The sequence below is a fragment of the Vanellus vanellus genome (genome assembly GCF_965231255.1).
Source record: "Vanellus vanellus genome assembly, chromosome: Z".
NCBI classification, from domain to species: Eukaryota; Metazoa; Chordata; class Aves; order Charadriiformes; family Charadriidae; genus Vanellus; species Vanellus vanellus.
This window is the reverse complement of record NC_138908.1, coordinates 26,450,650-26,464,534: the sequence shown is the minus strand read 5'-3', so window position 1 is coordinate 26,464,534 and position 13,885 is coordinate 26,450,650. Positions and strand designations below refer to the sequence as shown.

General features: G+C 36.0%; 1 protein-coding gene across 1 annotated transcript in view; it reads left to right on the top strand.

Moving 5' to 3' along the window:
• Positions 1-1,734: 1,734 nt before the first annotated feature.
• FER (FER tyrosine kinase) overlaps positions 1,735-13,885 on the top strand; it is a 173,901-nt gene continuing 161,750 nt past the window's right edge. Inside the window, exons 1-3 of the mRNA XM_082497917.1 lie at positions 1,735-1,772; positions 4,497-4,602; positions 9,376-9,634. Coding sequence (XP_082354043.1) covers positions 9,428-9,634 — 207 coding nt within the window. The 5' untranslated portion in view covers positions 1,735-1,772; positions 4,497-4,602; positions 9,376-9,427. The remainder of the gene's footprint in view (positions 1,773-4,496; positions 4,603-9,375; positions 9,635-13,885) is intronic.

Sequence of the window (13,885 nt, the reverse complement as noted above, 5' to 3'; positions counted from 1 at the left end):
TTTTTGGATCACAAATTAAGAATAACACAGTATCATGCTGTTGGGAAGAGATTAAAGCACTCATACAGGAGCTCAAAAGTAATTTGAAGTAATCTCTCTACTTTTCTCAGAGCTAGTGGGTATGAACTCTAAGTGAGATGGGGACCAGTTGGAGAGTATTCAGAAGACAGCAGTGGTCTAGAAAATGATTTGAAATGAAAGATTGAAAGAATTAGAATTGCTTAGTCAAAAAATAGGATATTCCACTTGCAAAGAAGTGGCTAGCCTCTTCTCTGTTTCTCAGTCATGGGGTGGGGAGGGTGAGGTTTGGTCACTGAGAAACTTTTTCCTTATGCTAAGTGTAGGGGAATACTAAATCAGAGCCTGAGAAGAATGAGTCTTAACAAAAATCTTTCTGCCATAGTTAAGTATATGTAGTTTTTTGGTGGAAAGGGAAAGAATTAGATGATGTCTTTAGATTATAAGCCTTACATCTACATGATTGTCAGTGACTTACTTCCATCACGTCCATTACTACCATTTCAAGTGTGACAAGAATTCCAACGGATAAATGTATATCCAGAAAAAGGAGGTGTATATTGTAATTCTAGGCAAGGGGTTTGAGACTTGTTTTCTGGGTTTTTATTTTTTTTTTTAATTTTATTTTATTTTTGTTCTACTGACAGTTGTAAATCCTGTTCTTTGATGGAGCTCACTGCTTCTTCTTTGCATTGTGTTTTTAATAAGATCACAGCTGCAAGAACTGCTAGGGAAAATTGTGGTCTTCATACACCTGCAGGGGTAAGGCAGTGAGAGTGCACTGTGTGAGGATGTTTGTATGCAATCAAGTGAAGTCTGTCTAGCTCAGTTCTTGCTACTGTCAGATAAGAAGGGGATGTTGGCACAAATGTAGAGTAATAGTTGCTGTCCTGCTTTTGCAGCTTAGAGACATCTTGAGATGGAAGTTCTGCTGTTCAACAGATCTGTTTGTTTTTTTTTTCATGAATTTTTATAATAATTTTTGAACTTGTTTGCTTCTTGGTCTCAAAAATGTCTTTAGGCATTGAATTCTCTCAATTAATTATTTACTAGGCAAAGAAGTACTTAAGAGCAACTTTGTAAAATTTCATTTGATGTTCCCGTGTTCTTCTGGGAAGCACTTCAGGCATCTGACACACTATGTCACTTTGTGCTATCTTGATTATTTTTTTGTATACTTTGATCTGACACCCAGTCATACTTATCTGTTTTGTGAGCTAAAAAATTCTCTTTACTTTCTTGGTGCAGAAGCTGCTTCATACTCTGATCAATATTACCTATACTTTTTTGGTGCTTTATGTTCTTAATGAGATAGAATAATTTGAAGGTATAGGAACACCACAAATGTATCATCAGCATAAGAATATGTTATGTTCTCTTTTCCCTTCACTAAAATAAAAATCTGATATTCTGGATGGTTCCTAACCTGACCACTTCAAAGCGCTGAACAAATGTTTTTGAAGATGTGTGTTCAGAGACTACCAGACCTTTTTCTGGTGGTGGCATTAAATAACCTAGAGTTCTCTCTCCTAGTATGTTACATTGCATTTACTGACATGTGACTTCATCTGTTGTTTTATATGCTTGTTGCTCAGTATTCTGGGGTTCTTCTGCTAATTTTTTAATGACTTGCCAGTTTTGATTGTTCATAATAATTTTGTATCATTTGCAAAGTTAAGCACAGATGATGTGTGAAATGACAGATATGCAGGTGACCACTCTGAACAGCAGCTCAAATCCTGGCACAGATTATGGTGAGGCTTCTGACTCTCTCCACTGTGAATCTTCGTGTCTTACGTCTTATGCTGCAAGGTTTTCACTGCTGTAACAGCTTCCTACTAGGGACATCAGCAGAAGCTTTTTAGAAGTCTCTTATTCACTGCCACTTCCGACACATTTATCCACTGAATCCTGGATTTCTTCAAAGAGCTTTTCAAGTTGCGAAGTGTGACTTTCCTTTACAAAGGCTGCATTTTTTTTTCTCCCTATTATTCCAGTCTAGAAATTCTTCAGTATGGTTTTAACCACCTTGCGTGATATGGAAGTCAGAGTGTCTTTGCTGTGCTTCTCCTGTTTGCCTTGTCAAGCTCTGAAAAAAAATTGATATATTTTCCACCCTCCATTCCTATTTACTTAGGTCATCTTAAGCCTCAGTTTTTGCAGAATTAATAATTTGGCAGTTTCATATTTGGTGCTTTAACACTTCATCCACAGTGAATAGTATCTTGCTCTTGGGAATTCTTACTATCAATTTGATATTTTTAAATGCTCCTCTGATGCTTCATTTTCAGCGAATGCCTTGTATATCCCCAGCCTAAGAGGATCTGGTGTGGGATTGGCTTTGACTGTCTCGGCAGTAATTTCAGAAAACAACAGATCATCTAGGTTTTCTGCTTTATCCTTATCTTCTTTTAGTTCTTTCTTTTATATCTTCATTATCTAGTGGTTTATTGCATTGAGTTAGCAAACTGTCTGTAACTATCAGATTCTACTACGTTTGAGCTCAGAAATAGCAACAGGAAGTTTGTAATATCTTATTGCACTCTTGCAGATGGTTGTGTATTTCACTGGCTAGCTTTTGTAATACTTCTGTGTACTAGCTAGTATACGCCTATCAATTAGAGCAGTATTGGACTTGTTTTACCTGTTTTAAATTCTACCAATGACCCATATGCAGATGAAAATATGCACATAGATAAAAAGTCATTAGTAATTGGAATTCTGAAGAGAAGTTGTGTTTGCATTTCATTTTTATATTGGCAAACAAAATTCTCCATTCTAACATATGTGATAGAGTAGTTCTTTAGAAAAAAAAGAAAGGTGTGTTTTTTGTCTGTGTGCAGAGAGCAGAAGATACATCTTGTGTATAAGTGGCTCCAATCTGTTGTTTCATTTAATAAATGGAGTTTTCAGAAGGGGTTCATTTTACCACGTGCAGTTCTCTAACCTGCTTGAAATCTGAATGTGCCCAGGTGCTGGTGGTAGCATATGTTTTACTTTCATGAATCCCATCTGAATCAGGAAAGGGGGTGAAAATAGTGTTCCTGTCCAGTGATATTCTGGTGTTTCCAACTGGTTTGTATTTGTGATGGGAGACTGGAGCCAAATTTACTATAATGTTATGCTCTTGTTTGTAATTTTTCACTGGTGAAGGCTTTCTCTTGGGTTTTGCAACTGTGCAACACGTAATTTTGTATGTTATCAAAAATGTGGTGAATTTTGTAATGCTTCTAGCCTGCTGCCTTTTTGTTCCTCCTTTCTTATCTGCTTGCATAGCTGCTGTTTTTTTGCAGTGACTGAATGTAAGCATCACTTACAGTCTTTTCTATTTTTGGTCATGGAGAATGGAAGTTTTGTATTTATCTTAGACAGCACTTTGTTTCTAGAATGTCACTAAGTAAACACAAAGGAATACTAAATAATGTCTGCTTGAATATGAACCAAAACTCTTCCTTCGTAAGATTTTATAAATGTGTCCACTGTTGGTGTGTTTTGTGGTTGTTTTTTTTGTTTGTTTGTTTTGGTTTTTTTTTTGTTTGTTTTTAATAATGGAGATCTTCAAAATAGTTCTCTTTTCTTTACGCTTACACACTGTATCTGTCTTTCAGTTTTGCTTAATGTGTCTTTTCTTACAAGGGCGTTGCTAAACCAGTATTGAATGTCTCATCTGAAGACTTAACTTCAGATGAGACATTCTGGTATAAGATTGTGAGGGAACACGTAATGTTGGTCCAGATGTAGCTTATACAGTATACCTTGCACTTGTAAGCTATATGCAAAGTCTGTTTCTTACTATTTTTTGTATTTTATATACTTTTTTCTTAATATAAAAGCTCAAAGAACCAACCTCCTGCTGCAGTTTGCGTCACCTAGATTGCAGTCCAGAGTTACAGCTTGAAATTTTACTGCTGCAGTCGTCTTAACTTTCTAACCTCTTACTATTCCAGATATTGGAGTAACTAGAGCCACACAATAAATTTCTGTGTCTTGATTTGTCCCTTTCTCATGTTGCCACTTTTTTTTTTCTTACAGTATAGTGAAAATACCTCTAATAAATTTGTCTTTCATACCATGAATTTTGGTCTTCCATGGTTTCATTTTCCTTATTAATGAGCTTCCTTTTTGTTTTATCAAGGACAAAGTTCAGAAACAGATGAAATTATTTCATTTTCCAGCTGCAATACACTGTGTCATAAGAAATTCCAAGAACCTAAAAAAAATATCTTGGTTAGATGTGTAGAGACAAAATTATTTCTTCCCTCAAAATTCTGTATATGAAGTGATAGCATACTACTAACTTCTTACAGTCATTTGAGAGGTCTGCTCTTTTGGTTTTCTTGAACTCTGTCTCTTTTAAAAAAAGAATCTTCTGGTAATAATTTGAAAATGCACAGCAACTTACCTAAGTTTAAGTTTTGCAATGTATTTTAAAATGCTGAAATAATACTAGAAAAGTTTGATCTGTTTTTCTTTCACAGAGTCCCCAGAAAATAAAAGTATATTTCAGAAAGTGAAAATCAGAAGTAGCTGCTGACTTAGAGAGAAGTGTACTAAAGATCATTTCTTGAGGGAAAATTTTTTAAGGTATGTATGTGAGCCATGTTTTGCAGAAAAGTCTTCCTGAAAATAAGCTGCCTGTTTTCCCTTGAGTGGATTCATATTTCAGACTGGTTTTGAAATGATCAGGCTAGCTTTAGATTACCACTTTGGATGTTTATTGATGGCAATAACTCTATAGAAGCATTAATTCAGCTAGTTCATGTTCCATACATTTCACATCAAATGCATATATAGGTAATATTCTGAATATGTGATTAGTGTAAACAAATGGTAGGTAATGCATTTGTTTTGTTTCATGTTCTTGTACATTCCAGGAGTAGATTCTACACTAACAGAAATGTCAATTGTTTGAGTATTTTTATTTAAGGTGTAGATAAAGTGCTGAGAATTATTCATTCCATTGTTGTAATGGAAAATAACTACTATAGGCCTTACATTCAGAAATTGAGATGGACTGTCAAACGAATTGATCACCTCTTATAAAATTGCTTTTATATCAGTACAGAAGCCTTGAATTTGAGGGTTTGTCTTCTGAATCCAAGTCCTTTTCCTTTTCTGATTTTGCAGTATTCTTAATGTTTCTAGAAAGGATTTGCAAAATATAAGCCATGTTGAGTGATTTGGAGCCCATGCAGATTTAGGATCAAGGGAGTTGACAGCAGATCAAGAGTGAGTGTGATACTCTCTGCATATCATGCCCATTCCTCCTTCTGAAGGGGGCAGATGTGTCTGTGCTTTCCTGTTCCGAATTTAACTCGGGGGCAGGTGTGCTTCTGGTTTGTGGTTTATCAGTTGACTACCTTGCCATTGATATTATGAAACACAAGTTCCAACTGATGCATGTGGATTGATCATTATTTTAAGATTAGCAATCACAGTCTTGGATATTGATATGTAACAGAAGACACCAGTTGTTATGAGGGTAGGAGAGATCCTGGGCAAGTATTGCTATGTATGTGCTATGTTCTTCTCTGGTCATTTGTTTTCAGTCGTCAAACACACAGGACCTTTGATCTGAGATGGTATGGCCACTCTTATGCGTCAGGGACAGATTGAATTTATTTTTAAATGGAATGTAGATTGACTATGAAAACTACTTTCTTCACAGTTGTTGCTGGAATCCAGGATGACTACTAATGCTGGAATATTGGCTTTATTTGCTAAGGCGAGTGTTACAGTATTGAAGGATTGTGTGACTGTTGTTGAAGCTTCTCACTGTCATGCTGACAACCTTTAACATTGCTTTGTTTAGAATCTGACCGCACTGCTGTGGTGATGGTGGTTGAGACAAGTCATAAACTGTCTTCAGTAACTATGCTTAAATTTAGAACTGTTCAAGGTCTGGTTGATCATTCACACCTTATTATTAACAGTACATTGTTACTTCTTGTCAGTGATTAGTTTGTTATTTTGGGAGTGACTCTAAAATGTCAGTCTTACTTTCTTGGAATTGGCTCTGAGACATATTTTAACTGTTAAAACTTCCCAAATATTGACTGGTTTATTTGCATATCCAGTAATTTTTATAGTTACACACATATATATATCACATTTCAAAATAAAAACAATAAACTAGCTGAAAGTCATTTGTCCTATTTGATGCTACTGGGATTTTATTACTTTTACAAAACATGCTAGAATTCAGTTTGAGACTTCACTGGCATGTTAAATTATGCAAGCATTGTTCATGTGTGGAAAAAGAGATAAAGCTCATGAGTATCTGCCAGAAGTATGAACGATTTCTTCACAGTAAGAGTAAGCAATTCCTGAGGTTTTTTCTGTATGAATTTAGCATATCATGTTTTCATTGTCATCAGTTCTTCATCTAGCTACTTTAAAACGTGATGCCATCTCTGTTTTTTTCCTTTAAGCGAAAATATTCTCCCATGTTTTTTGAGAAAGACTTTCTTTCCCAGAATTTCTCTCACACTATATTTTCATCTTTTCGACATTGGTGCAGAAAGTATATTTTTGTATCAAGCTCCCCAACTCATATGTGTGCCCTAGGCAGGGAGATACCAAACTTGGAAAAATACCTGTCTGTATTGGTGCCAGATATTGTCTCTTTGAACACTGGCTTTTTGAAATACACTTGGGCTTTTTAAGAGTGTTTGAAACACAGATTGCATGGAACATGTCTATTCATGTGTTCAGTAATTCTTACACTTTTCAAGTAAGTGACTGTGTGATCTTTTTCAGTTGTTTATAAGTGTTAAAAAGTGTTAAACAAGTTGAAAAATTGAAAGTGGTGTTTTTTAGCTTATTGGCAGTTAAGTGGCATAGTTCTTGGGTACTTGTTCACCAGTTCTTTACCTCTGCAATATTGGAGCATTTGAGTTTCGCTAAATGTCTTCATTGAACTTTTTCTTAATTTATAAGGAAGGCATATGGAGTCTGGCTTACACAGTTGGGAGTCGTCAGCTCTGAGGCTTTATGCCTGTTAGACTTACCAAATCAGAATTTTTGCACTTTTGCAAAATGAGTATTTGCTGTGCTGCTTCTGTCACCATGAATGGAATAATTTAAAACGGAGTCCAGTATGTGTACAATTTTTGTGTGTGTACCCAGGCATCCAGTAGTGTAATTGGAAAAAATCTAATTACTACTTAGCGAAGGAAGCCTTAGCAGGCTGGAGTAAGGTGTTGTTGGATCTTCTGTTGTATTGATTTTTGTAATCTTATGGCTCCACAGTGAGCTAGTAGAAGCAGACTGAAATATGCTGAGAATATTTCCTCCCTCCCTTCCTTCCTGCCTCTCAATAAAAGACAGAGGTTAGAGTAAAAGCAAGCAAGCCAACACTTTACTTATAGCACAAGGCTGGACTTCATCTTGAGATTCAGTTCCCACCTCTTCGGGATCTGGAATGCAAGAAAATAAAGATACTACCTTTTCTCATAGCTAATGTGCGAGGATATTTATGTAATGTGCTAAAATGTGCTAGGAGAAAAATGAGCTTGGTCACAAAAGTGGATGGAGTTGTTGAAAAATCACAAGTCATGTTAATAAGTACGTGCTTATTTGCTTATCTTACTGAAATATTAGTGGTTTTGCAAGACTGTTCTTAAATTTTAACAGTGAAAATATTATTATGAACACAACTAGTAATGACATAATCCATCCTTTATAAATACAGCCAGTGTGAATTATTTACTGTTGCTCTTTATGACTGAGCTTATAGCCATCAGCAAGAATTCTGACTAAAATATATAGCTTCAAATTAAAGAGCATATGAAAGCTTGTGATACATTGAAGGCTACTCATACAGCCTTGACTTGTCTGTATTGTGTAGATGCATAGTAACATGGCACTATTCTTATTTTCTTTTATAGGGTCTTTGTTTCATTCATTACGTAGCATGGTTTGTGTTCTGAGAATAAACATGTAGTGGATGAGGCTTATATCTGTAACTTACTGGAAGAGTGAATGGAGGCAGGGAACTGCAGGGAGAGAGGAGTGATCCTGGGAGTCAGGTTACTTTGGAGATTGCTGTAAGGCTCTGATTTGCAATATCTGCTAAAAAAGCTAGGCACTCTGAAAAGTCTCTTTTTAAGTCTTGTACATACCGGTATTAGCTGGTATGGTACAATGTTGTCATCCGTTTATGTGTCTCAGTTCTTGGTGTAAAATGAGATTATTAGTCCTGCTTCGTCCCATGGGCTGTTAGGACGATAAATCTGTTACTGTTTTTAAAACACTCTGTTAATTTAAGTGGCAATTTAAACTGTATGAAGAAATTGGTACTTCTGTGTTCAAAAGAACTAAGACTTGGCTGCAGTGCAGGAACTAGTGAATAAGCAGTACACAGGCTGTTTCTGCACTGCAGTCCAGAGCTATAATTGCATTTTATATAGGTTTATCTTACCTGATTTGAAGCTGATTAGTATAGGAACAGGTTTTTTTGGTGTATACACGGAGAAGAGGGTCCAGCCCGCACTACAAAACCTATTCAAGTCTGTGGAAATTACTCATACATGTGGGTCCAGGTCTTCCAGGATGTGGCTGCATGTTTATCAGTATCAGATGCAGGTTTTTTAGTGCTAACTCAAACAGCTGTCTTTGAACTGCAGCGTGTTGTAGGATTTCATAAGGCAGCATTTCTTACTTGTTTGTCAAATGATGTCCATTTGGTACAGTAAAACTGGACTGCCTTAGGGGAAAATTGTTTCAACTTATGGACTCTGCCCTATTGTGTGTCCCAGGGGAGCAATGGACGGTTGTGTATGAACCTGGTTTGGGATATTTTCTGATTGTTGGGAGGTTGAATCTAGTTTAATAGCCTGCTAACACAGTGTTTAGGAGCAAACTATCTTATAACTAATTATCCATTTTGCACAGACGCATTGCCTGAGAGCTGATGTTTTATTTGGATTTTTCTGTCCTCTTAGGACAGTAAACATCAGAAACAAATGGTTCAGGTCACCAGGAGTGGAACAGTGTAGCTGGCATCTCTTGTGCGGAGATACTGTCAGCTATATTTATTTGATGGATATGTGGGTAGGTCTTTAGTATCTGTTTTAGATGTTTTTATGCATTCCCTCATAACTCTACTTTAAGTTAGGGAGGTTCATTTTGCAGAGGGAAGCTGGAGGACAGCTCTGGGCCTGAGAACTTTTCCAGTCATAGATGTTTTTTTGAAACAGTGCTCTGACCCTCCTTTCGATTTATTTTGAGGACATATATGTATGTGGTTTATCTTACAGTTAAGTTATTTCAGGGTTTAGACCTTACTAATTGCTCTTTGTCACACTAGAAGTTTTTCTTTTGATACGTCTCTCATGAATCTTGTTCTGCTTTCAGATGTGGTGAAGAGCCTGTATTTTCCCCTGTGCGGTATATAGTGCCTTAAAAAATGGGGTTTGGAGGTGACCTGAAGTATTCTCATGATGCTTTATTAAAACTGCAAGACTGGGAACTACGACTGCTGGAAACAGTGAAGAAATTTATGGTAATGCGAGTAAAAAGTGATAAGGAGTATGCCTCGACTTTACAGAATCTTTGTAATCAAGTAGATAAAGAGAGCACTTGTCAGTTGGATTATATCAGCAATGTGTCCAAGGTAAGACTGAAATATTTTGAATTTGGAATATCCTTGGAAATAACAGTGCTGGATTTATTTTTGTTTGATTTAGTTTGAGTTGGATTCCTGTTTATTTAGCTTCTTGAGACTTAATGTTGCCGAAGTATTTAAAATGGGCTCCTTGTAGTTCCTCAGTGGAATATGCAGGAATTGAGCTCTAGTCTTGCTTTGAAAGTAATAATTGAACTAGAATCAATCCTAAATTCTGAAATTCAGTATTTTACGTTCCTGGGTTGAGCCTGCTACTTTGTTTAGTGTTTTGAGAATAGAGTATGCTATAGTAAGCTTTTCTTTTAAGACAGCTAAATAGAAACTATTGTTTATATTATATACAATTTGTGACAGGAATAGAAAAATGCCAGGAAACTGAAGCAAAGCCTAGCATTCCAGCTGTTATTCGCACTGCAGCATGTGCTGTAAAAACAAAATGTTAATTCAGGATGTTTCTCATAATTGTGAAGTTATTTTGTATCCCATAATTGTGCTGACTTTTTATAAAGGTAAGGCTGTCCTTCCCCCAAATTATTAATTTTCAGATGTAGAGCAAGCCCAGTAAAGGTACCGATGAAGCAAACCTCCCTATTTCACTGGTTTGTAAGCTTCACTCCTGACTTGGATTCCTTCCTGACTAGAGAGGACTACTCTGTTTTAATGGCTTATTTAGTTGTTGGCCCTTCTGCTGTAGCATTAGTTGCACAGTCCCTTCAGTCTGGCATGAATCCTGATCTCCTCTCTGCACAAAACCACCCTTTTTGGGTCAAGTTAAGTTTTATACAAAGCAGTTTTTATGTACTGGCTTATGGCGTGGCTGCTTGAATACTAGCTATGGCATAGCATTAGGAACGTGACTGCTCCTTGTGCAGCATTCTGGATTTATACTAGGTTAAAGTGGCAGTGTATGTGACTTGAAAGCTGTACTGCTATAGTTAGTCTGCTTCAGCTGCCCCAGAAGTAGTACTGCACAGTGTTCATCTATAACAAATTCTGTTGTTGCTTCCCTCCCCCACGATAATTCTTGTCTTGTAAATTGACATACTACCTTTTTTTTTTTTCATCTGTGTGTTTTGGTGTTGTATTTGAAATGTTTTTCACCCAACTATGTTTCTTATACACAGTTTGTTACAGATTTTGCTATTTAAATTGTGATGATTTTGGTGAATAAACATAAAAGCATTGTCATTAGCTTAAGATTGGCAGAAGTCGGGTATTTTCTTCAAGCTTTCTACTGTTGGATCTCAAAGTTTTGTATAAAATTATTGGTGATATGACTAATAATTCTTGCTATAGCTGCCCCATGAGAATTGCCCTAATGTGCTAGCTAAACTGTCTTGCAGTTCTTTTAGGTGATGAAACGGAGCAGATTAGGGTTAGAACAGTAAAGGAGCATTGACATCAGAATATTTAGCATTATAAGGTATAAGCAACCCTTAATCTTCAGGTAGCGAGCTCAGTCTAGGACAGGTCATGTTGGTGACATGGGCACTTCCTGTGAGCAAATAAATTTTAAAAAGGTGAAGATCTGACTTAAGCAGTCTCCTTTTTGGATTGAAGAGAGGCACGTGTGTTACACTTTGAAATCTTGTTTTGGACAGAGGTACTCAAGTTGTTATTTCGGGATTATTTTTGTTCCTATTTTCTTTATTTGTTCTCTTAAGGAGGTGCCATTTTTCTCTGAAGCCCTGTCCCTGATCTCTACTTCTTTATATAAGAGAAAAAATATTCAGATGCTTATAACAGATCTTTTGTATGGGCTTGCTGTGAAATTTCACTGTCACCTTGGATTTTAAAATTGTGTAGTGACAGATTGTCTTACTGTTTTGGCAGTTAAAATGGCTGAATTATTGATTACTTTACTCACCTCATTCTAATTTACTTTACTATTTCATGATACTTTTTCTCTCTTCCTGACATTTTATGGAATTGAAATATGAGGCAAATATTATGGGACATAAATCTAGTATCTTACATCTCCTAAGATTTAAAGTACTCGTATATTAAATTTTTGGTATTATGCAGCATCAAAACCAAATACCAAGCTGTCTAATCCTTTATGGGTTTGGTGTTTTTTTTTTTTTTTTCTGTTTTTTGTTTGTTTGTTGTTTTTTTTTTTTTTTTTTAACTGTACAGCAAGAGTGAGCACTTCAAGAGAAATGGTGTTTGGGAAAATCTGTCCTGTTTTTTTTCATGCAGAGGCAGCAAACTTGCCGGAAGGCATAGTGGCAGCAACCACTAATGCTAGAAAAGCAGTATTTGTAAGTGCTTCCCAACAGCTCTTTTGTGTGCATAGATGTCTAAAAAATACTGCTAAACCCAACAATATTATATTTTTTCTTTTGATGGATTGTGGTTATCTTCTGTGAAAGGAAATGCTTTGCCTTTTCTGCTGTCCTCACTCAGCTGCTTTTCTGTCCCATGTAAATCTCAATTTTTGAAGTCTTTTCTCAAGTATAGCTTTTCACTTTAGCTTTTTCCATTTTAACATAATAAAATTTAATTGTACAAAACACAGAAATCATGTCTAACCGATATTTTCTCAGTATGGAAAGAGAGACGTAAAGAACAGCAAAATACGCAAATTATTTTTTTTTTAAATGGAAAAGGAAGTTTTTGCTATGTTTCTGGCTTATTCAGGTTCAGTTGGTGAATTGTAAGCTAAGTATTTCTTTGGAGTACTTGTCCTGTTGGAAAATGCTTTTGCTGTGATTTTCAGGGTTGATTGAAACAGTACTTGTCTCATCAGTAATAAATCAGCCTTAAAGAAAATTGAGAACTCTGCCTTTATTTTCACCTCTGAGAGCGCTCTTATGAACTCTTTTATAACAAGTCCCACTCCTCTTAGACAGATGTTTAATGATGTTTTTATCCTATGCAACTTTGCAATATGGCTTCTGATGTCATTTGGAAAGTGTTCTGTAATGGAGAGGTGAACCAGTTTTCAGCCATAGCTGGGAAGCCTTAGACCTTGACCTTTTACACCACTACTCTTTAAGCTGTCTTGGATAGCTCTGTGCCAGTTGGTGGGACGTTTATGAGCTAAAGGAAATGTTAAAGATGGTTTAATAAAGGAGTTAACTGTCTTTTGTTTCCTTCACTGGAATCCAGTTTGCATTGCAGCATTGTCGTGTAGAGATGGAAGCATTATGTATATATGTTTATTTATGAGATGTAAGGAAAACCCAAAGCTACCAAAGAAATCAACAAGTTATAAATTATTAATAAGTTATTAAAATTATTATTAGTAATAATTAATAATAAATTATTAATAAGCTATAAATTATTAATAAGTTATTAATAAGAAATAAATAAGTTTTGATGATCTAAGGTGGATTTCTGTCTTTAGTAAGAGCAAGATAAATGCTAGCAAAAAAAGCATACTAGGTGCATTCAAAACCTGATAATTGTATGGCATGTAGCCATTCTGAAATTTTAGATAAAGCATAACATTCAATGTCATGGAGTTATCTCTAAGGAATCCAATACTGTTCCCATCAACAAAGTGTGACAGGGATCTTTAGAGTAACAAATGCTGTTGTTTGAACTGAATTTTAATTTTGTGTTTGTATCTGTGGCGCGTTGGAAGTCTCTCTGTTCACCTTACAGTTCTTAATCAAAATTCAAAGCCACACACAGACATTAAGCTGTCCTGAATGACTGACAGAATGGCCAGGAAGTTATTAAAATAAGGCTACAGAAAGATGCTGGTTTACTGCGACGGAGGAGTAACTGCTTGTCTTAACCTTTTAGCACCTTATGCTGTGATACTGGTGGCCTGACTCTGATGCTCTCAGTTACGTGAAGCAGCTGATGAATGGTATCATCTTAAACAGTAACTGCTCAAATGCGTATTACTGTGAGGTATTTAGACAAGGGCAGAGAAGTCAGCTTGAACAGAGTAACTGTGGCTGGGAAACAGGGAAAAAGGACACAGGAACGTGCTTGTAAGGGGTGTTGGGGAAGTATTCCAAAAAAGGCTGTAAAACTTTAGTTGGTGTTCAGAAGTAGTAGGACAGTGCTGAAGGGTGAACATACAATATTGTATTTTTGTCTATGGTGCTTTTTTATAATTTTATGAGAAAGTTCGAGGCATGATTTTGCTGTAGCATAAAGAACTTTATTTTAGAAGATCTCAAGTGCATTTACATAAGTTTAAAATTCTTTTTTTACTGAATTGTTTTAAACGGTGATGCATCTTTTGCCACAGTTCATATTCAGTTTGTTTATTTATAACCC